Raw genomic sequence first — 19330 nt, forward strand, 5'->3', positions numbered from 1 at the left:
TGTTGAGTCTTGAGGATTGTGATTTAGCTTGGCTTTCTGGGTGGTTCGTCGCCCTCTGTTGGCCACTTGCTCACAACTCCACGTATTTCTAACCATCCAGAGCTTCCTTTTCGAAGTTAACTTAGATGTATGCAGCACCATTCAGGGGATCAGAGGTTTCTAAATAAGTCGTCTGATTAAAACATTTTTAATTGACAACAACACAGAGACCCGAGCGTCCACTTTGTCAGTGAAGTGTCAAAGCATTCATCCCAAAAATTCTCAATGTTTTCAAACAATTGAAGAATGAAAAACACCTTTATTGAAAAAAAGTAAGTCTGCTTTAGCAACAGAAAAAAAAATTAAAAGCAGTTTTGGTCATTTTGTCCTTTTGGCGGGATCAAGTTCCAAATGGAGAAGGCACATGTGCAATACTTTTTTTCTGTCATGGGAATGCTTTTTAACAGCTCTTTTACAGTTGAAACCATTTGACCTTCTGTTCATTTCATTTACAGTCAAACTATTGGCTGTTTTTTGACCGCGAACCCGAGTTTCAACATCAGACAATGCTAAGGAAGTTAGCATTTCCCATCTCGCTGCTCATAGGCTGCCCCCTGATGGTGTGGAGTGTCAAATATGACGTGCAAGTTAGCTGGGTTTGGCCTCCATTTGTAGGTGTGTTTACGCTTGATTGTCATGGTAACAAGCAAGTCAGCAGCCTCGTCGCTCAGGTCCTGTCAGAGCGCGTTGGGGAGGTAAAGCGAGCAGAGCAGCATGTTCTGCCCGAACACCTGCAGGCGCCTGAAGGCCTCCCAGGCGCCGGAGAAAATGTTGTACTTGAGGAAGACGCGGTGCTCCATGCTGGTGGACAGCCCGACGTCCCGGCTCATGATGTAGATGCCGTCGTTGTGCAGCGCGCACGTCAGGTTCAGGCCCGACTTGGACGTGTTCTCCTTGAGCTGCAGCCACTCGCCGGTGGTGACGTTGTACGACTGCACGGTGAGCACGTCCTCCGTCTCGCTGGGCCAGCGCCGGGCGTGCTCCAGCTTGTGCGTGTAGCCGCCCACCAGGTAGATGGTGTCCTCCACCGACAGCATCTGCTGCTTCCGCACGTGCACCGTGCACGGGCGGAACGCCGTCCACGCGTCTGCCGCGGGGCAGTAGCGCAGCAGGTTGGTGTTCCGCACTGTTGGGAGAGACAAACCGTAACACCTGCACTGCTAAAAACCGGCTTAAAAAACAAAATGGGGAATATATTACAGTGGTGCCTTAAGATACGAGTGAGACAAAAAGTCATGAAATGAGGGATATATGAGTTCATTGGAAGCAAAAATATCTGCCAACACAACAGGAAATTTGGACAAACATAAACTTCAAAAATGCAAAAAAGTAACAGTAAAAAGTAAAAGTAACGCACATTTGCGGTTTCAGCACGTGCGCCCACCTCTTGCCGTGTACCCTCCCAGGACGTAGATCATGCCCTGGCACTCGCAGGCCGAGAACTCTGCCAGCGGGTCGGGCATGGACGACACGCAGGTCCAGAAGTCGTTCTCCGGGCTGTAGCACTCCACCGTGCCCAGACTCTGGCCTCCCACGGCGTACAGCTTCCCCTGCACGGCCAGAAGCTTGAAGTTGGACCTGAGTGGTGAGTGTGACTTCGTCAGGCACTTGAATATTTCTTTTTCTGAACAATTGTACTTGTATGCCCGACATTTACAGACAAAAACCAAAACCTGTGCTTCCTACTCCTTACTTTGTCAAAATAGGCTTGCTACTTTTTTCAACCTCGACGTAAATGGAGATGTGTGGTGAACGAACGTGTTGTCTTTTCATTCATTTTAACGTTTGTACGAACATACATTTCAGAATCTGTACTTGTTGTTTTTAAAGCACGTAGGCCATCTGTAACCTCTACTCAAGTACAGATTGAGTACTTTTGCCACCTCTGGCAAACTGTATAATACACACAGTGTAATACGAACATGGAGACGATCACAAAGCTGCTGTCTACATGTGTTGCCTCATTGTTTGCGTTCAAATAGCCGCTGCTTGAAGTTTCACAACAGCGCCAGACTGATGCTATTTGTTAGCCTGTCTATGGCGTTTTGTAGTGTTTGTTAGCATTAAGCTATCAAGCAGACGTGTCTAACGCAAAATGTTGTTTGTTTTGTCGAAATACACAGTGTATAATTCTCCTTGTTGAAAGTTTACTTGAAGTAAGCGCGGCAATAAACAGGCTGAAGCCTACGTGCCAAACTGCCGCTTCGGACACGTCGACGTTACCGCTTCTGGTTGAGCGGCGCCACCTGGTTCCACTCGTTCCTGCAAGGGTTGTAGCAATGCGCGGCCGAGATCTCCTGGCTGCTGGCGCGGTATCCCCCGGCAATGAAGAGGTAGTTGTCCAGCACGGCAGAGCCGTAGCCTCGCACGTTGATGGCGTCCGCCGGCGGGTTGTTGGCCAGCGGCTTCCAGCGCTGCTCCGCCTCGCCGTAGCTCAGCATGGACCAGGGCTCGTTCCGGTCCGGCGCGTCCAGGCACAGGCCGCCGAAGTCCCCCGTGGCCACCAAGGTGGCGACGCCCCTCATGCGCATCTCCCTCGCCCGCTCCCTGACGGCGGGGGGCAGGCTGCGGAACTCTGGTCGTCTCATCACGGGGTGGTAGTAGCAGCTAATGAACTCGAGGCAGGCGTCACGCAGCTCGTGGGTTCCGTAAACCTCAGAGAGGCTGTAGAGCGCCACGGAGTTGTCCATCCGGATCTCGGCCGTCAGGAGCTTGAGGATGGACGTGACCTGCAGGAAGGAGGCGGTCTCGATCAGGTCCTCCAGGGTCTCGTTGGCGATCTCCACTTTGGAGGTGTCGATGAACTCCAGCACCAGCTCCAGGCCGGGGGCGCTGAGGCCCTGCAGCTGGACCGAGTCCTCCGTGGACTCCCTCATCCCCGAGCTGTACAGCGCACGGAAGTAGTCGCTCTTCTCGATCAGCTTCCTCTTGTTCACCTCGTACGTTTTGTCCTCCATCACGATGGCGATCTTCTGCTCCGATGACATGTCGAAAAGAGTGCGTCTCGAGCAGGCCGGCTTGACTGGACATTGTTTACATCTCACCGGCGTGGAGCGCTCCAAATATGGCCATGTTCGGCCCATAGGTCGTCATCGAGCAACTTTCTCGAGCCGGGCAAGCTAAGCAGCTAACAAGACGAGACAGAACCGCCCCCAAATACGCCGCTCCCGCGCAATAACACCCTACGAGAGTTCATTCAAAGGCTCCCGGATAGTTAAGTTGTTATTTATGTGATGTGAAATACGCGCGAAAGTGAGCGTGGTGAATTCCGTCTCATTCTTTCTGTGAGCCTTCGCTGGCAACTTCGGATTGTTTTGCTTCCGAGCGCTCTTCTTCGTCGGTGGCTTTATTGCGCAACTGCGGTGCGCTGCTGCCACCTGGCGGTGACTGAGCGCTACAGCACACCACAGCGGCACGTCCGGTTTGGCTGGTCATAATTCGCTGTTTGCTTCTTTCACAATAAATAACTCGTCGAACAGGTTTGCAGCAAAGCCTGAATGTTGCAATTCAGTCTTTTAATAGTACACCCGAAAATGACATGTATGCGCTCTGTAAATTTGCGTGTCGCCGCCGATAGACTTTTAATCTGAAAGCCGGAAATGTCATCTCTGCATTCCGTGTGACTTGACGTCAGTGTCTGTGTGTGTGTTGTGACAGTCAGACAGCGTTGCATCAATGACTTGGGCGCCACACGCCCGGACCACTTCGACTCTCCGGCTCCAGGCAGCGGGCCGTCCGCCGTTCGTGATCCGAGTTGAGGATGCGGGAGCCGGCATGGGCCTCCTGGTTCCCCCGCTGCTTGCTGGTGCTCCTCATCATCGCCCCTTTCAGGGCCACCTGCGCGGGCACGACACTCCCGCCGTGCGATGAGGTGGGCGCGCACTATTGATATATCATATTCATATTATATTATGAATTAGCATTCATTATTTTAGATTTATATGTCAACCAGTGTTGGTTTGCTGGGAAATCAAGAGCCAGCTGTCAGTGTTGTCGGACACTGTGAGAGCTTTTTTCATATTTAGTTTTCCTAAATTTAGTCCCGTTATGCTGTTGTGGTATTTGTAGAATTAGTGCAAAAAATATTATTGGCAGTGATGAATAGCCAGTATTTGCAGTGTACTAAACATTTCTTCTGCATTCTCTTATACATTGAAACGCAACATTCAACTGTCCTCGCATTTCGTGTAATATAATGCGCTTTGTTTTTGTCGCTTTGTTTCATTCTGCCTTCTGCCTCCGCTCGGCTTCGTTTTTTTTTTGTCACCGCCTTTTTATCGCCCGCACCCCCCTCCTCTCGTCCTCTCATCAGTTGCCATGGCAACCCGCACGAGTCACCCGGGAGACCGGCAGACCGCACGAGCTGGCCGTTCAACCTACCACGCATGTTTTTGGGATGCGCGAGGAAATCGGAGTGCCTAGCGAAAATATCGAAAATATATAGAATCTATTTTTGTGATGTTGTGGCGGTCATGCGAAGGAAGTAAGCGTTCGCTGGTCCTCAGGCAAAAACGTGCATGAAACATGCGCGTGGGACGTGACCTTTCCGGCCCATTAGCGCGCTTAGTGGCGGTCGCCGCGGCGATCGCGGCCAGCGACGCCACTTTGGCCCCGCGGCCGTGCATCAATGGTGGGCGCCGGCGACGTGACGAGCGGCGCTTTCCTGACGCTCGGGTGTGTGTTCCGTGCGCAGATGGATTACTACTACCAGTACACGGAGTGCGACAACACGGGCTCCCGCTGGCGGGTGGCCATCCCGCTCAACCCCGGCACCTGCTCGGGCCTCCCGCCCCCCAGCAGAGGGACCGACTGCAGTGAGTACAGCGCCGCCCGGGTCCGCCCGTGTCACCTTTTGCTCAACAACATACAGTTTGTATGTTGTACTGAACTGTTGCCCCTTCCTCAACTCGTTTAGTTTTTGTGCAGTTGTTCCTTTTTTCTCATTCGTTTTTTGCGGCTCTTTGTCGAGGCTTCTCGTGCTCGGCCGGCAACTTCCTGGAGATGTCCTCGCAGTCGTGTACGCCGTGCGCGGCCGGCTCCTACTCGCTGGGCAGCGGCCTGCGCTTCGACCAGTGGGACGCCCTGCCCGCCGGCTTCATCAGCATCGCCAGCTTCCTCGACGCCAGGCCGCCCGACGGCGACTTCCAGGCGTGCAGCAAGTACGCCGCCGCCTTTACGTGAACACGACCGCGGTCGCCCGGAATGTGTGTGCGGGGTGGGAGGACGGATGAAGGGCAGGAAAGAAGCCAAGAGGGAAGGCTGGAAACAAGAAGGCTAGCAAAGGAAGGATGGAAAGTAGGGAAGGAAACAAGCACATAGGAAGCAGGATGCTATGAAAGCAAGGGAGATTGAAGGAACGACAGGAGGGAGAAAGACTGGATGCCAGTGAGGATGGAAGGTGGGAAAGGTGAAGTAAGGGAAGGAGGGAAGGAAGAATGCAGTGAAGGAAACATGGGTAATTTGAAAGGGAGGACTGAAATAATGGAGGAAGGAAAGAAGTAAGGATGAACAGAGGGAAGGAGGAAGGATGGAAGGAAATGAAAATAAAGGAAGTGAGGAAGGCAACTAGGATGGTATGACAGGAGGGAAGGAAGGAAAAATGGCAGGATGAAGGAAAAGAGGAAGAAAGAATGTCAGAAGGAATTAAGATTGGAATGAAAGCGAAGGAGGATGAAGGAAAGATGATAGAAGGGGGAAATGAAATAAGGAAGGGAGATTAGAAGGTAGGTAGAAAGGATGGAAGGAAGGGAGGGAGGCGGGCTGCGTGGCCGCCGCGTTCCCCACGTGACGCGTGTGCGTATTTCGCCGGCAGCTCCACGTGGACGCCGCGGGGCGTGTACCTGGAGTCCAACCGCGACGAGTGCACCGTGTCGCTGGTCTACGTGGTGCACCTGGAGAAGCGCGGCTCCGTCTCCTTCACCTACCAGTACCCCGACAGCAACATCTTCTTCCAGTTCTACGTGAGCGAACCTTGAGCCGCCGCGTCCGCGCCGCCGCTCGCCTTTAGCGTCACGGGCTGCGCGTGTGCGTTCAGGTCCAGAACGAGCAGTGCCAGGAGATGAGCCAAAGCGACGAGCAGAAGTGGATCGAGGTCACCGGCGACGGAGAATGGGGGACGCACGCGGTCAGTGGGGAAGCCGCACTCGCGGCGCCGTAGCCCAACGCGAACGCACAACACATAATATACCCACGCGCGTCCGCAGCACACAATACACACATGCATACACAAACAGTACACGACGCGCGTGCATACAAGATGTGCACGATACACGTGTAAATTCACACACATACAAAACCACAAACACGACCACACGAAGCATACACACGTGCGCAACACACTTGCACACACTGGGACACGCACACAGCTTACACACAATACATGAACACACACGTCCTTGCACAAACACACACACACACACAAAAAGTGTCCGTGTGACTGATTGTGTTGCAGATCAACCTGTGGGCGGGCACCAACATCTTGTACTGGCGAACCACGGGCATCCTGGCGGGCGTGAAGATGGCGAAACCCGTGCTGCTCAAGGACATCAAAATCGAAGGTGACCCTTACCGTCCGGCAGCGCCGAAATGTGCGCGGGGACGCTCGTTAACTTTGCGTGCGCCGAAGGTGTGGCCTACACGTCCGAGTGCTTCCCGTGCCGACCCGGCTGGTACAGCGCCAGCGCCGGCTCGTCCTCCTGCCGGCCGTGTCCCGCCGACACCTTCTCCGGCAAGAGCTCCGCTTCTTGCGCCGCCTGCCCGGAAAACCACTACTCGCGTACGGTGACGTCCGCGTTTGCCGCGGTCTCATTTCTTGCTTGCAAATTCTAAAAGTCTCCAAAAGTGAAGCGCTGTGAATACTTTCCAGATGCACTAAAAAGTATTCACAGCGCTTCACTCTTCCCAAATTGTGTTGTTGCGGCCTTATTCCAAAATGGATGACATTTTTTTGGGGGGGAGGGGCGGGTAAAAAAGTCTACACACAACACCCCGTAACGGCGACATGGAAAATGTTTTGGGGAAATTGTTGCAAATTAATTCAAAATAAAACAAAGTAAGAAATCAAATGTGCATGCAGCACAGTAAATATTCACACGCTCACATTTTTGTTTGTTTGTTTACAAATAACGTCACCCCAAAAAAATCCCCAAATCCTTTTTCATGTCATTGTGTGTGTTGGCAGTGTGTAAAATCTAAAAAAAACAAAACTCTGAACAGAAAACGAAAATGAATTGTCGCAACTGCATGTGCTGAGTCATGCCACCCGAGAAAATAGACCGCTCCATTTCCGCCTCGCGTCCCAATTAAAAGTGAATTTGGCGAACGATCAGTTTGTAATTTTAATGTTGTTGCGTGCGTCTCAGTGGAGGGTTGGGCCGCGTGCAAGTCGAGGCCGCCGTGCGCCGAGGAGGACTATTTCCCGATCCACACGCCTTGCGACAGCAAAGGGAAGGTTTGTGCGCCCACGCACACACGAGCACTTCCTGGTTCCTCATACCAGGCCACACACATAAATACAACCCCAAAGCCATTTGCGCAACATGATAATTAGGTGAGTAAGCAGTTTGGGACAATACAATATGCAAACCGAAAATTGCGATTGTCCAGGACGCAAACTTGGCGCATTTCAAATTGCAGCACTGTAACAAATCTAGTGCTTGCGTGGTGTACCAATTTACACCTGGTAGACTACAATTGAGCACTTTACGATAACAACGATCATAATAATCAACATGACTTTGAACGCATCGACTGGATTGTCGAGGTGTCCCGAATGTTGTAAGCGATGAGTCGGTGGTTTTTGTCCCCACGCCCCCCTCCCACCGCAGACGCAGGCGGTGTACCGCTGGGTCGAGCCCAAGATCTGCGACGAGAACGCCACCTCCGCCGTGGCGCTGCCCGCCGCGGGGCCCGTGAAGCCGTGCCCGCCGTGCAACCCGGGCTTCTACAACAGCAACGACTCCACCTGCTCGCCGTGCCCGACCGGGACCCGCTCGGACGGCACTTACGGTAACGGCCAAAACAAACTCGCTGCGATGTTATCGCCATCCTGGAATGTGGCCAGACCGGACGATCCTTTTTTTTGTTGTTGTCCTGTTTGGCTGTTAGTATGGAGGATCTGAATCCCTTTTATGCCGGAACAGTTTTACTGTGTCGCAGTGGAGTTTTTAAGCTGCCGCTGTTGTTTCTTCGCATTATAATTGATGTTTATTGAGAATCAGAGTCGATCAGTCGAAATTTGTAGAGGGGAGAGAGAAACGACAAATGCCAAAGCACTAATTGTAAACAGGATGAGAAAAGCAAATCGTGACTACAACAATGAAACATTAGTTCTGAGTCTTGTATGGGGCTGTCGTGCTACACCCGGTGAGGGGAGAGCCAGACGCCCCCCGCAACCTGCAGGGCCCACGACGCAGCCAGTCTCCGCACAGACCGGACGATCCTGAAAAGGGCGTCTTCGTTTTACGACACGGGTCGCTAACCTTTTTTCACTGACAGCTACTTCTTTGGTACTGATTTACACAAAGGCCCTCTGGTGATTTTTAGATCACCGGGTTGTCGACACCTGCTTATTAAATACGTTGCTACAAAAATGTCAAGTCCTGCTTGTGTGTGTGTGTATGTGTGCGCGTAGTGTGCACGCGTTGCCCTTCAGGCACCGAGCCGGTTCTAGGCTACGAGTACAGATGGTGGAACGTGCTGCCCTCCAACATGAAGACATCCTGCTTCAACGTGGGGAATTCCAAATGCGACGGCATGAACGGCAAGACTTTGTCACACACACGATCAACACACACAATCAACACAATGAACACAACTTCCCGGACCTAATAAATTGGCCAGAAGGACGCTAAAGTTCCTATGGTTTTGCTCAAGCGTAATGACAAGCCACATGTGAACGTTAGCTCATCGGTGGAGGTCCCGGCGCACGAGAAGCACATTTCAGTGTGCGGGTGTGTGCGTGCCGATATTCAGGTTGGGAAGTGGCGGGCGACCACGTCCGAAGCGGCGCCGGTTCTTCGGACAACGACTACCTCATCCTCAGTCTGCAAGTGCCCGGCTTTAAGTAAGGCTGCCCGAACGGGTCACGAACGCGAGCGACCGTGTGAACGAGAGCGTTTGGGCGCAGGGTGCCGGCCTCGCTGTCGGGCGTGAGCGGCGGCGAGGTGGGTCGGATCGCCTTCGAGTTTGAGACGGTCTGCGCTGGAGACTGCGAGTTCTACTTCATGACGGTGAGCGGGACGCCGACGTCGCTCTTCGTAACGGCGGGCGGGGTTTCTCACGAGTCCGGGTCGCCCCCCGCAGGACGTGCGCAGCAAGAGCACCACCGTGGTGGAGTCGTGGGAGGGCAGCAAAGGTCGCCAGTCGTACTCGCACAGCGTGAGCAGGAACGACTCGGTCACCTTCACGTGGGCCTTCCAGAGGACCAATCGCGCTCTGGACGTACGGTGAAACGTTTCCTTTCACTTGGCGGTGTATCGTAAAAATCATGTTGCGAATATGACCTGGACGTCCAGATGCTGGCCACCGCACGTGAAGACCGAAAATGCACCGAGGCTTTACAATTCTCAAAAGTCCCGTAATATAAGTTGCATTCATTCATGTTACAGAAAATGGATGAATTCATTTTTTTTGCATTAATCTCCTTATTTATTGTAAATAATGTATTTCAATTCCATGAGTAAAATTAATATTTTCACACGTACATTTTATTGTTTAATTATAATTGATTATGAATAATACAATTAGATGAACATTCCTATTGTATTGCTTAAAATGTATTATTTTAAGGGAGAAAATAAAATTAATTACACAAATAAAGAGAAGAAATATCAAGATTAAAAAGATGAAAATGTTTTTAAACATATTTTACATGCACTTTTGCACTCAATTGTAATCACGTCACATTGAAACCGAGTCGGGTGGTTACACAGATCCGTAAACTTATAATTTGCGATGAAAGATGAAAACAGCGGGAGGCGTAACCCGTCAATCAAAAGTCAATGCCAGCGTCCCTAATGAAGTGTCCCGCGCGTGTAGGTGCGCCGCTACGTCGGCGACAACGTCAAGCTCTTCTCAGTCCACGTGACCAACGTGCTGGGCGGCGTGGCGTCGGGCTGCCGGGCGTGCGCCCTGGTGCCCGAGAACTCCCGGCGGGCCGGCTCCTCGTGCGTGCCGTGCCCGCCGGGCTTCTACATCCACGCCGAGACCAACCGATGCGAGGAGTGCCCGGCCGGCACGCACCTGGCGGGACGCCACGCCTACGGCCGCGAGGCATGCGTGCCGTGCGGGCCCGGCAGCGTCACCAACCGGGTGAGTGATTGATTTTCCAGCGTGCGGTACAAAAAAAAACAAAAACCGGTGATGTCTTCCAGGAGCATTCCCGTTGCTACAGCGACTGCTCCTTCTCGCACACGCACGGCAACCGCACGCTGACCTACGACCTCGGCGCGCTGAGCGACGTGGCCTCGCTCACCCTGGAGCCGGGCTTCACCACCAAGGGCACCAAGTACCTTCACCTTTTCAACATCAGCCTGTGCGGGCACCAGGTAATCCCGCCGCCTCTGAAAATGGAATTTTTAACGTGTAACACGGTCTGTCTCCGTTAATGGAGTCACGTGCGAGCGTAACCGCGGCGACGTGTGTGCACAGGGGAGGAGAGCAGCGGTGTGCAGGAACAACCTGACCGACTTCAACAGCGTGTTCAGCAAAGACCGACGGGGCGACGCCGGCGCCGCCCGACTCGCGGACGCGGCGGAGGGCTTCATCTGCCAGTCCACCATCGTCCCGGCGGACGGGCGCGGCTTCCGGACGCCCATTTCCTCGCAGTCCGTCGGCCTGGCGGACACGTTTCTCGGTGCGTACGTCGGCTTTTAAATGGAGCGACCGCGTTTTGCGCTGCTGTTCACCGGTGTGGTTTTCGGCGCCTCCCGCAGGAGCGACGGTGGAGCGCTTCCTCGACGGCGTGAGCGCCGATGCCGAGCTCTTCCCGGAAAACACCAACAATATTCCAGATGTAAATTTCTTCTACAGGTGGAAAAAGACTTTTGTGTATTTCTGTCCACCTCATAATTGATTTATTTATGTATTTATTCATTTTCCACGTTTCAGGTCGCCACGGGTGACGGCTTCGTGCGATCGAGGCCGTAGTTCGGTCATCGCGGTTCGTTGTAATCCCCGAAAATCGGAACGTGGCGAGCTCTCTGTGCCCAGGTCAGTCGATGACATCGGGTGCCGAGAGGGAAAGCGGGAAGCTGCTCTATCACGGTTGTCAGAATCGTCGCGATACTGCTAAAACGAAAAATGTCAGAGAACGATCGGTAACATTCAATTATTTGAAAATATCTAACTTTTTGACAAAGTTTTAAAAACAGAAATCAAATGAAAAATACACAAATGTACAAATATCAGGGACATTTTAAATTAATACAAAGTATTAGACCAAAAAATAGAAATAATACAAATACAAAATATTGATTATTATATCGAGTAAAAACGACATTTGAAAAAAAGACTAGCAATGTTTTTCTAGCTCCTGCCCTGCAGGAACATGTGACGGCTGCGCCTTCCACTTCCTGTGGGAGAGCGCCAGCGCCTGCCCGCTCTGCACGCGGGACGACTACCACCAGCTCGACGGCGCCTGCAAGGGTGGCACCCAGGTACCCGCCCGCGCACATCAATAATGCGACATCCCAGTGCCCGACGATCTGCCTGCTGTGTCTCCAGGAAACCTTTTCCTTGTGGAACGAGCCCAAGCTGTGCATCAAAGGGGTCCCGCTGCCTCCCAGAAGCTCCGCCCCTTGCGAGTCCGTCACTCTGCGGCTCAAGTTGGGCGTGGGTGGCGGAGTGATTTTGGCCGTGCTGCTCGTCGCCCTCACCTGCTATTTCTGGAAGAAGAACAAGAGGTGATTGATCGATCGGGAGCCGTGCCCTCGTACTTTTTGTCCCCGTCACGTGACTTAGTGTGCGCGCGACAGGCTGGAGTACAAGTACTCTCGTATGGTGATGTCGGCCAACAAGGAAAGGGAGCTGCCCGCCGCCGACAGCTGCGGCCTGGACGAGGACGAGGACCCCGACCCCGACGACGCCGTCTACACCCGCGAGTCCTCCCTGCTGGGGAAGCTCCGCGCCATCGCCAACAAGGTGAGGGGATGCCAGTTTGGAATAGAATAGGATTTAATGGCATTTGTCTCCTTTCAAAATGTCCCAAATGGTGTGTTTCAGCATGAAGGGGAAGACAGCAGCGAGTCTGTGCAGCTCAACAGCTCCCGGGCGGACCGCTGGGTGCTGGGTTAGGCCCCCGGCCAGCGTGGCCGCAGCGCCAAACGCTAGGCGCTCCATCCAGTCCGCCTTCATCTGTCAACTGCGATGAGATGTTGAGGGGGAAACAAGCGGTATTTCTTTTGTACATTTTTATTTGGGTTACTGTTGAGAGTCATGTATTTATATCAATGTTGTTTAATAAAGTCCTTTATGACAGATCGGTTGTGTGATTATTCCTTCATTTTGTCATCCAGCTACAGTACCGTGTTTTGCCGCCGTTTGGGAGTGGCAGTGTTTACACACGAGTTTTACAGGAAGTAATAGTAGAAATAACTACTATTAGTAGTAACGACTAATAACTTACATTTGCCTTTTAAATTCTTTGAGCTGAGCAAACAAACATAAGCGTCATATATGGTAGTTCATATGTTTAAACCCGATTTAAAAAAAAAAAAAAAAAAAAAAAAAAAACAATTAAAAATATAAATAAAAAAAGTCAAAAAATTCCGGTCATGCGCACAAACGGGACCTTGTGCGGTGTCTCCCTCCGCCGTTGTGCTCCGCCCTCCGCACATAGAACCTCCTCCGACTGCAGCTGTTCCTCGGCCATCGGTTAAACTTTGCAAAGGTTCTCCGTCGTCTACGAGTTTCGTTTTTCTTTTTAAATCGACTTGACCCGCAATAAGCAGCATGTGAAAGATGAAGATTGGCCAGCTATCCGCGGAATGACGAGCTTCAGTTCATAGCGCGGTAAGAAATAGTCCGTCATTTTCCCTCTACGCTTGTTGTGATTTTTCATGGCGCAAAAAACGGTTTTGGCCTTCGAGAAAGACCTCCAAAGCGGGCTACAAGTTTTGTTTTTCGATCTTAGCAGTCATCTGACCGACTGGGCTTTCAAAGGTGGCAGCAATGTGCCACCTTTGAAAGTGCGAACTTTGTTCAAGCGTCATTTGAAGTTGACTGCAGTGACGTCACGTGACAAGTTTGTTTTCAGCTGGAGGCGCTCAATCAAGATAATGTTGGCGTAGGATCAGAATGATAGTAACACACTTCAAGCTGTTATTATAGCACTGTGCGTCAAGATGGCTTCATTATCAACCACTGACTCCTCATATAGAGAAATATAAAATGCCTAAATGAGTCCAGATCCTGTTTGTGACGAAACTCTCTCTCAATATTTTCCAGGTCGTCCTAGTTTTTCCACGGTCATCGTATTCGAGTGGTGAGTTTGTCACATCCGTGACGTCATAACATCCATATAAGGGCGCATGAGGAAAAGTGTCCTCTTTCAGGTCCCGTGAGCTCCACCATGGCTCGCGGCTGCGTCTGCTGCGTCAAGTACATGCTCTTCCTCTTCAACCTGCTCTTTTGGGTGACGGACCGACTCGCAGGGAATCGAACGGCGTCCCGCACGCGCCGGGCCGAGCGAGTGACCCGTCCGTGTCTTTGTTGCAGCTGGGCGGGTGCGGCCTGCTGGGCGTAGGCGTGTGGCTGTCGGTGTCGCAGGGCGACTTCGCCACGCTGTCGCCGTCCTTCCCGTCGCCGTCGGCCGCCAACCTCGTTGTCACGCTGGGCGCCGTCGTCATGGTGACGGGCTTCCTGGGGTGCTTGGGCGCCATCAAGGAGAACAAGTGCCTCCTCCTCAGCGTGAGTCGCGGCGGGCGCCGCGTCAGAGCCAAAAGTGACAAATTGGCAATTGTCACTTTAAAATGCAAGAAAATATGAACTTCAACTTATTTAATTTGTGCTTTTCACATTTAAAAGGGACGCACGCAAGTGCGTGACGTAAATATGCCGCGGTTAGCGCAAGTGTTACATTTGCAAACACTAATTGACACCATGAGATGCAAAAAAAAAAAAAAAAGAACAAGCCGATTTATGTTATTTATTTTTTACATTTCAGCATTTGGGAAATATGATAATTACATGCTAAAAGAGCTGTCATTTTTGACAATTTACTTCTGTTTAGAGCATTAAAATGACTTCTACAAAATATTTAAAAAATTTAAAAAAAACATTTCTTAATGCTTTTATTTCAGAGTTTGGCAGATGAGATAATTAAATGCGTAAACAGCTTTATAGTATTAACCGACGACTGAAATATAATTAAAAAAATGATTCCCTTTCATTTATCGCATTCAAATTTTTAATGAAAATGTAATGACCATGGTTTTTTTTATGTTCTTATGTGTATAATTTAAAGATTAATTAGAAATAAAATATGCAGATTTTGTGTTGGTTTTTAAGAAAAAAAATCTTCATGGTTTCATTGTAAAGTTTAGTGATGATAATTACGTACTAAAACAGCTGTATTTTATCAACATAAATACATTTAACAACATAATTTTGTTAGTATCTGGCGGAAGAAATAGTCTTTTCTACTAAAAAAAACCCAACTTGACCTTGTTTTGTTTGTCTTTATTGTGACTTGACTGGCGTGAGGCACTTGGGGTCGCTATTCTTGTAATTAATGATTCCTCAAGCACGAATTTCATCCTAAAAATGTGTCCCAGTTTTTCATCGTCCTGTTGATCATCCTGCTGGCCGAGCTCATCCTCCTCATCCTCTTCTTCGTCTACACCGACAAGGTAGGCCGTTCTCGCGTACGCGACTGTTAATGCGCAATTGACCCGTTGGCCGGCGTCCTCGCAGGTGGGCGAGAACGCCAGACGCGATCTGAAAGACGGGCTGGTCTTGTACAACACGGACAACAACGCCGGCCTGAGGGACGCGTGGAACGCCATCCAGGAGGAGGTGAGGGGCGTTGTCATGTGGCCGAATGAAAAAGAAAATCCGCGGGCGACGTTGATGTCTGGATGGCGTGTGCAGTGGCGCTGCTGCGGCGTGACGAGTTCCAGCGACTGGCACGCGGCGCTCCAGGTCAACGGCGTTCCCGACAGCTGCTGCCAGCTCGTCCGCTTGGGATGCGGGCGCAACGCTTCCGACGCCTTGTGGACGCGGGTCGGTCCGAATGTATTTACAATCAAAATCAGACATTTCTAGATTGCACCCACAAAGTATTGTGAAAGTCTGTGAATAATGATGTCACGTTAAATAACTTCTTCTTCTTCTTCTTTTCATTTTGGGGTGTGACTTTGAGTCAATTCAGAGCACTGATGGCACGGCGGTCGCGAGTGACATTTTGCGTTCGTTTCAGGGCTGCTACGAGAAGGTGGAGGAGTGGCTGGACGACAACAAGCACCTGCTGGGCACCGTCGCCATGTGCGTGCTGGTCATTCAGGTGAGACGAAACCTCGGCCGGCCGCCGTCTCGTGACGCCGCGGCGCGCCGTAAGCACCCGTGTCGCTTTCAGCTCCTCGGCATGGCCTTCTCCATGACGCTGTACCAGCAGATCCACCGCGCCGGGAAGAAGTACCGAGCCTGAGCCGGTACATTCTACGTTCGCCGGACAGCGTAGCCGCACCTCAATATTTACATACGTAACGTTACTCCTTTTTGTTTGCAATCACACTACATTCATTTATTAACGAGTAATCACTTTTATACCCAAAATATTTCTTACCAGTGTTAAGTGTCCTGACATGTTCAATAAAAGCATACAGTCGATGCAGTTTTTTGTTCTCCATGCAAGTCCCAAGAGATTTGTCCTGAACTAAAGTAACGACGAATCGAGTCCATCGAGATGCGACGAATCGGCGAGGAATTCGGGCCGTCGTTTAACCGAAGACTTCACAAGGGCAGCGTGCGGCGGTTGTCGTAGACGACGTCGCCCTTGACGACGACGTAGCGGATGAGCTCCTGATGTCCGCCCAGCTGATAGATGAGGTGCTCCCACCTGCACGTGAACATCAATCAGAGCCCGGCCTTTTCGTTGTGACGATTAACAACAGCGCAATAATCGTCCCGCCATCTTGCGGCGTCTTACATCGGCCGCCCGTAGGCGAGCTTTTCACGGCGAAACAAGAAAAACGCCAGGGGCTTGACCGTATGAAGATATTTACCGCGGGGCGTCGATGAGCAGCAGGTCGCCGTGTTTGCCCGCCTCCAGCGAGCCGTGCGTGTGCGAGCGTCCGAGGGCGTAGGCGGCGTTGATGGTGGCCGCCGCCAAGGCCTCGGGCATGGACATCCTCATGTTGACGCACGCCAGGTGCATGACGATGGGCTGGCGACGGCAGGGGGGACGAGATCGGGAATGCCGCTTAATGCGCGGGGCGCTACACGTGGCGGACTCACCATGGAGCAGCAGTACGCGTTGGGGTTGAAGTCGCTGCCCAGCGCCACGATGACGCCCGCGTCCAGCATGGCTCGCGCCCGCGGTTGGCGAAGCCTGGGCACACGTGCGCGGGTCAGCGCAACGGGGGTTTTCGGGAAAGGTCGTGAGTTTGCGTGCGCCTTACCGGAGAACGTAAGCCGTGGTAGGCAGCAGGACGGCCGCCGTCTCTGCCCGCGCCATGGCGGCGATGCCCCGATCCGACGCTTCCTCCAGGTGGCTGACGGCCAGCGCCCCCAGCTCGGCCCCCAGCTGCGGACGGGACGCGAAGGAGACGTGCGATAAAAGCGGCGCGCCGGAAGCACGGCGAGCGGACTACTACCTCGGCGGCGTTCGTGGGACTGAGCTCGTCCCCGTGGAAGTTGGCGTTGAGGCCCATGCTCTTGCCCGCCAGCAGGATGGCGCGCGTGGACGGCACGTCGAAGACGCCCTCCTCGCAGAAGACGTCGATGTTGTCCACCCGCAGCGTCCCGGCCGCCATGCGCTCCTTCAGCGCCGGAAGTTGAACCTGCAGGATGTCGCGGGTGGCTTCTTCCACGCTCTTCCCTCTGGTTCGTCCGCCCGTCGCAAGTAAGCACGTTTCATTCCGCTCGCACTTCGTACACACAACACTCGCTACGTGCTTCAAATACAAAATCGCTCCACAAATGTACGACCGCACGACTGGATTTAGAAAGGTTTGGTGTCGTGCGCGAGGTATTGTGTCTTGCATTTGTTCTCTTGGGAGAGTTTGGTATTTGTTTCTTCAAAAATAAAAGAAGAGTAGCGTTTATTTAAGACCTGAGTAAAAGTACACATTCTACAATTTGGGAGAAACGGATGTGTAAGCAGCAGCAAAATGAACCAACAACAGCTTCAATCTTTTTAGGAAATGAAGGATGGCGACGAGTGCGAGAGTAACGGTTCCAAGCGTGTGAACTTTTAGGCTATAAAAACACACCAAAAATGACAATTTGTATCATTTCGCAAAGAACCCTGAAGAACGCTGCTGCTGTTTTCTTTCTTCGCGCATGACGTCTGTTAGCCAGAAGCCGAGCTGCACTGAGATTGTTTACGGACTCTGCGTGGCGCAGTGACACTAGCGAACGTGTTTTTTGCGGCAAACCTCGTCACGTCATCGTCAAATCGGGTAAACTAAACCTTTGAACAGACATCCGTGTGGCGTACTTGGGCACGGCGTGGGCGCCGCAGTAGGTGGAGGAGATGTTGATGGGCAGAGTGCGGCGGGCTTCCTCCACCACCTCCAGCATCTTCAGCTCGGCCGCCAGCTCCAGGCCGTAGCCGCTCTTGACCTCCACCAGGGTGGTGCCGGCCCGGCGCGCGCGCTCCAGCCGCCCGCTCAGCGACGCCAGGAGCTCGCGCGCCGAGGCGGCCCGCGTGCGCTCCACCGTGAAGTGGATGCCGCCGCCCGCGCGGTGCACGTCCATGTAGGTGGCGCCCGCCAGCTGCGGCGGAAACACCGTCAGTCCGCCGTCGTCGGTCCGCCGCCGTCGACGCGCGCCGGCTTACCTTCATCGCGAACTCGTGCACGCGGTCGCCGGCCCAAATGGGGTGAGTGTGCGCGTCCACCAAGCCTGCCGTCAGGGTCGTCATTGTCATCGTCATCATCAATAAGCGTACCGGTGAGCGCAGATGGCCGACACTCACCGGGCAGCACGCACATTCCCGCGGCGTCGATCACGCGATCGAAGGACGCTTGGGAATAGCGACGCTCCATGACATCGGCTGGACCCGCCGCCTCAATTAGGCCGTCGCTGGGCGGCGCAAAAGACCAAACAAAAAAGTTGCGAAGCCCGCTGGGCCATAACTCATTCAAAATGGTTTCGAAGACCTCATAATACATTTGTTCTTGACGAAATGGACTCCGGGCCCATTACTGATGACGAAACTAAAAATCAATCCAAATTAATATTTTAAAGCGTGCAGGACCATCGCTCATGTCATCACTGAAACATCAAATGAAAATGATGAATAAAGCTCGATCTGCAGACGTGTCACAAAAATGTATTCATTTATATTAAATCCAAATTCAAAAATGTTAAATGATAAAAAGTCATTCCGATAATGAATAGAAATAAATTCAATGCACCATTAAAAGTAAGCTAATACTGAATAAAATAAATGTTTAATTCAAATCCAGTGTTGAAATTATAAATGCTGACAAAAATATATTAAAATTCATGAATAAAATTTGAAATACTAATGCTGAAAATAGAACTAATAAGTACATTAAAATTCACCCTTAAAACTTAGATACAAATGCTGATTAAAAACAATAATAATAATGAAATCACCAATACAAGTTGAAATACGAATGCTGATAATGGATGGAATCGATAACATTAAATAAAGGACAAATCACCGTTCAAATGACCAAGAATGCTAATGCTCATCAAATAAATGAAAGAAAAGAAGTTGATTGGCATGTGTCGTTGGGCAGTGACCAACGTGAGCCTGCAGGGGCGCTGTTCGAGTTGCTGGATGCCAATCAAATCCAAAGTGAACTTTTCACAGGAACCTTGTTAGGTTGTTGTTTTTGTTTATTGTTTTCCCCACTAACCTGCCGATGGCCACACTTCCGTTGTGGATGACGTGAAGGTCGATGTCGCTGTCGCCTTTTGTCAGGTATTTCTCTCCATTGTTGCAAATCACCAGCACCTGCTGAGCGTTTTTCACCAGCAGTTTCAATTTCACCGACATGTTGCTCGTGTTTCTCTTTAGGTGCCTTCTCTTTCTGGTTGTTTGAAACAAATATTTGAGCAGCAGAGGTTGAAGTGCACAAGGGGCGGGGCGGGGCTA

At 51.6% G+C, this 19330-nt stretch overlaps 4 protein-coding genes across 7 annotated transcripts; 2 read left to right on the forward strand and 2 right to left on the reverse strand.

Annotated features, from left to right (window-relative positions):
• Positions 1 to 236: 236 nt before the first annotated feature.
• On the reverse strand, positions 237 to 3381 carry klhl42 (kelch-like family, member 42). Of its 3 annotated transcripts, none has more exons than XM_061667190.1 (3): positions 2286 to 3381; positions 1397 to 1617; positions 237 to 1165 (listed from the first exon to the last, which is right to left on the reverse strand). In XM_061667190.1, the coding sequence occupies exons 1-3, from the start codon at positions 3120 to 3122 to the stop codon at positions 691 to 693; spliced, it is 1533 nt and encodes a 510-aa protein (XP_061523174.1). In that variant the 5' UTR covers positions 3123 to 3381; the 3' UTR covers positions 237 to 690. The 3 variants fall into 3 exon arrangements, with proteins under 3 accessions (XP_061523174.1, XP_061523175.1, XP_061523176.1); XM_061667191.1 differs by having other exon boundaries at positions 238 to 1165; positions 1424 to 1617; XM_061667192.1 differs by having other exon boundaries at positions 238 to 1165; positions 1424 to 1617; positions 2263 to 3381.
• Positions 1437 to 12516, forward strand: LOC133396902 (endosome/lysosome-associated apoptosis and autophagy regulator family member 2-like). Of its 2 annotated transcripts, none has more exons than XM_061667181.1 (23): positions 1437 to 1624; positions 3697 to 3910; positions 4733 to 4853; positions 5009 to 5198; positions 5852 to 5999; positions 6074 to 6163; positions 6491 to 6596; positions 6665 to 6814; positions 7401 to 7489; positions 7866 to 8046; positions 8672 to 8800; positions 9013 to 9103; positions 9167 to 9269; positions 9343 to 9480; positions 10078 to 10350; positions 10413 to 10586; positions 10690 to 10894; positions 10974 to 11070; positions 11149 to 11250; positions 11570 to 11696; positions 11764 to 11942; positions 12015 to 12180; positions 12262 to 12516. In XM_061667181.1, the coding sequence occupies exons 2-23, from the start codon at positions 3800 to 3802 to the stop codon at positions 12331 to 12333; spliced, it is 3042 nt and encodes a 1013-aa protein (XP_061523165.1). In that variant the 5' UTR covers positions 1437 to 1624; positions 3697 to 3799; the 3' UTR covers positions 12334 to 12516. The 2 variants fall into 2 exon arrangements, with proteins under 2 accessions (XP_061523165.1, XP_061523166.1); XM_061667182.1 differs by having other exon boundaries at positions 1450 to 1624; positions 9354 to 9485.
• A 320-nt stretch (positions 12517 to 12836) lies between these two features.
• Positions 12837 to 15867, forward strand: LOC133396917 (tetraspanin-9-like). Its single transcript, XM_061667209.1, has 9 exons — positions 12837 to 13050; positions 13486 to 13522; positions 13593 to 13672; positions 13756 to 13947; positions 14814 to 14888; positions 14953 to 15054; positions 15130 to 15261; positions 15458 to 15541; positions 15614 to 15867. Exons 3-9 carry the CDS (start codon positions 13610 to 13612, stop codon positions 15683 to 15685), a joined length of 720 nt encoding a protein of 239 aa, XP_061523193.1. The 5' UTR covers positions 12837 to 13050; positions 13486 to 13522; positions 13593 to 13609; the 3' UTR covers positions 15686 to 15867.
• Positions 15868 to 15990: 123 nt separating this feature from the next.
• amdhd1 (amidohydrolase domain containing 1) lies at positions 15991 to 19231 on the reverse strand. The gene is made up of 9 exons (XM_061667201.1): positions 19092 to 19231; positions 18179 to 18285; positions 18041 to 18105; positions 17699 to 17976; positions 16854 to 17079; positions 16659 to 16783; positions 16495 to 16588; positions 16263 to 16423; positions 15991 to 16096 (listed from the first exon to the last, which is right to left on the reverse strand). Exons 1-9 carry the CDS (start codon positions 19229 to 19231, stop codon positions 15991 to 15993), a joined length of 1302 nt encoding a protein of 433 aa, XP_061523185.1.
• Between the last annotated feature and the right edge of the window lie 99 nt (positions 19232 to 19330).

The sequence above is a fragment of the Phycodurus eques genome, chromosome 22 (genome assembly GCF_024500275.1).
Source record: "Phycodurus eques isolate BA_2022a chromosome 22, UOR_Pequ_1.1, whole genome shotgun sequence".
Taxonomy (NCBI): Eukaryota; Metazoa; Chordata; class Actinopteri; order Syngnathiformes; family Syngnathidae; genus Phycodurus; species Phycodurus eques.

Coding starts and splice junctions, on each gene's coding strand:
- klhl42 (XM_061667190.1), bottom strand. CDS start 3,122: ATGGGCCGAACATGGCCATATTTGGAGCGCTCCACGCCGGTGAGATGT. Junction 1,618..2,285: donor GCAGGAACGAGTGGAACCAG/GTGGCGCCGCTC, acceptor CTCACCACTCAG/GTCCAACTTCAAGCTTCTGG. Junction 1,166..1,396: donor CACGTGCTGAAACCGCAAAT/GTGCGTTACTTT, acceptor CTCTCCCAACAG/TGCGGAACACCAACCTGCTG.
- LOC133396902 (XM_061667181.1), top strand. CDS start 3,800: ATGCGGGAGCCGGCATGGGCCTCCTGGTTCCCCCGCTGCTTGCTGGTG. Junction 10,587..10,689: donor TCAGCCTGTGCGGGCACCAG/GTAATCCCGCCG, acceptor GTGTGTGCACAG/GGGAGGAGAGCAGCGGTGTG. Junction 11,943..12,014: donor TTCTGGAAGAAGAACAAGAG/GTGATTGATCGA, acceptor TGCGCGCGACAG/GCTGGAGTACAAGTACTCTC.
- LOC133396917 (XM_061667209.1), top strand. CDS start 13,610: ATGGCTCGCGGCTGCGTCTGCTGCGTCAAGTACATGCTCTTCCTCTTC. Junction 15,055..15,129: donor GGAACGCCATCCAGGAGGAG/GTGAGGGGCGTT, acceptor TGGCGTGTGCAG/TGGCGCTGCTGCGGCGTGAC. Junction 15,262..15,457: donor CCGACGCCTTGTGGACGCGG/GTCGGTCCGAAT, acceptor CGTTCGTTTCAG/GGCTGCTACGAGAAGGTGGA.
- amdhd1 (XM_061667201.1), bottom strand. CDS start 19,231: ATGTCGGTGAAATTGAAACTGCTGGTGAAAAACGCTCAGCAGGTGCTG. Junction 18,106..18,178: donor GGGAATGTGCGTGCTGCCCG/GTGAGTGTCGGC, acceptor CCCTGACGGCAG/GCTTGGTGGACGCGCACACT. Junction 17,977..18,040: donor TGCACGAGTTCGCGATGAAG/GTAAGCCGGCGC, acceptor TTTCCGCCGCAG/CTGGCGGGCGCCACCTACAT.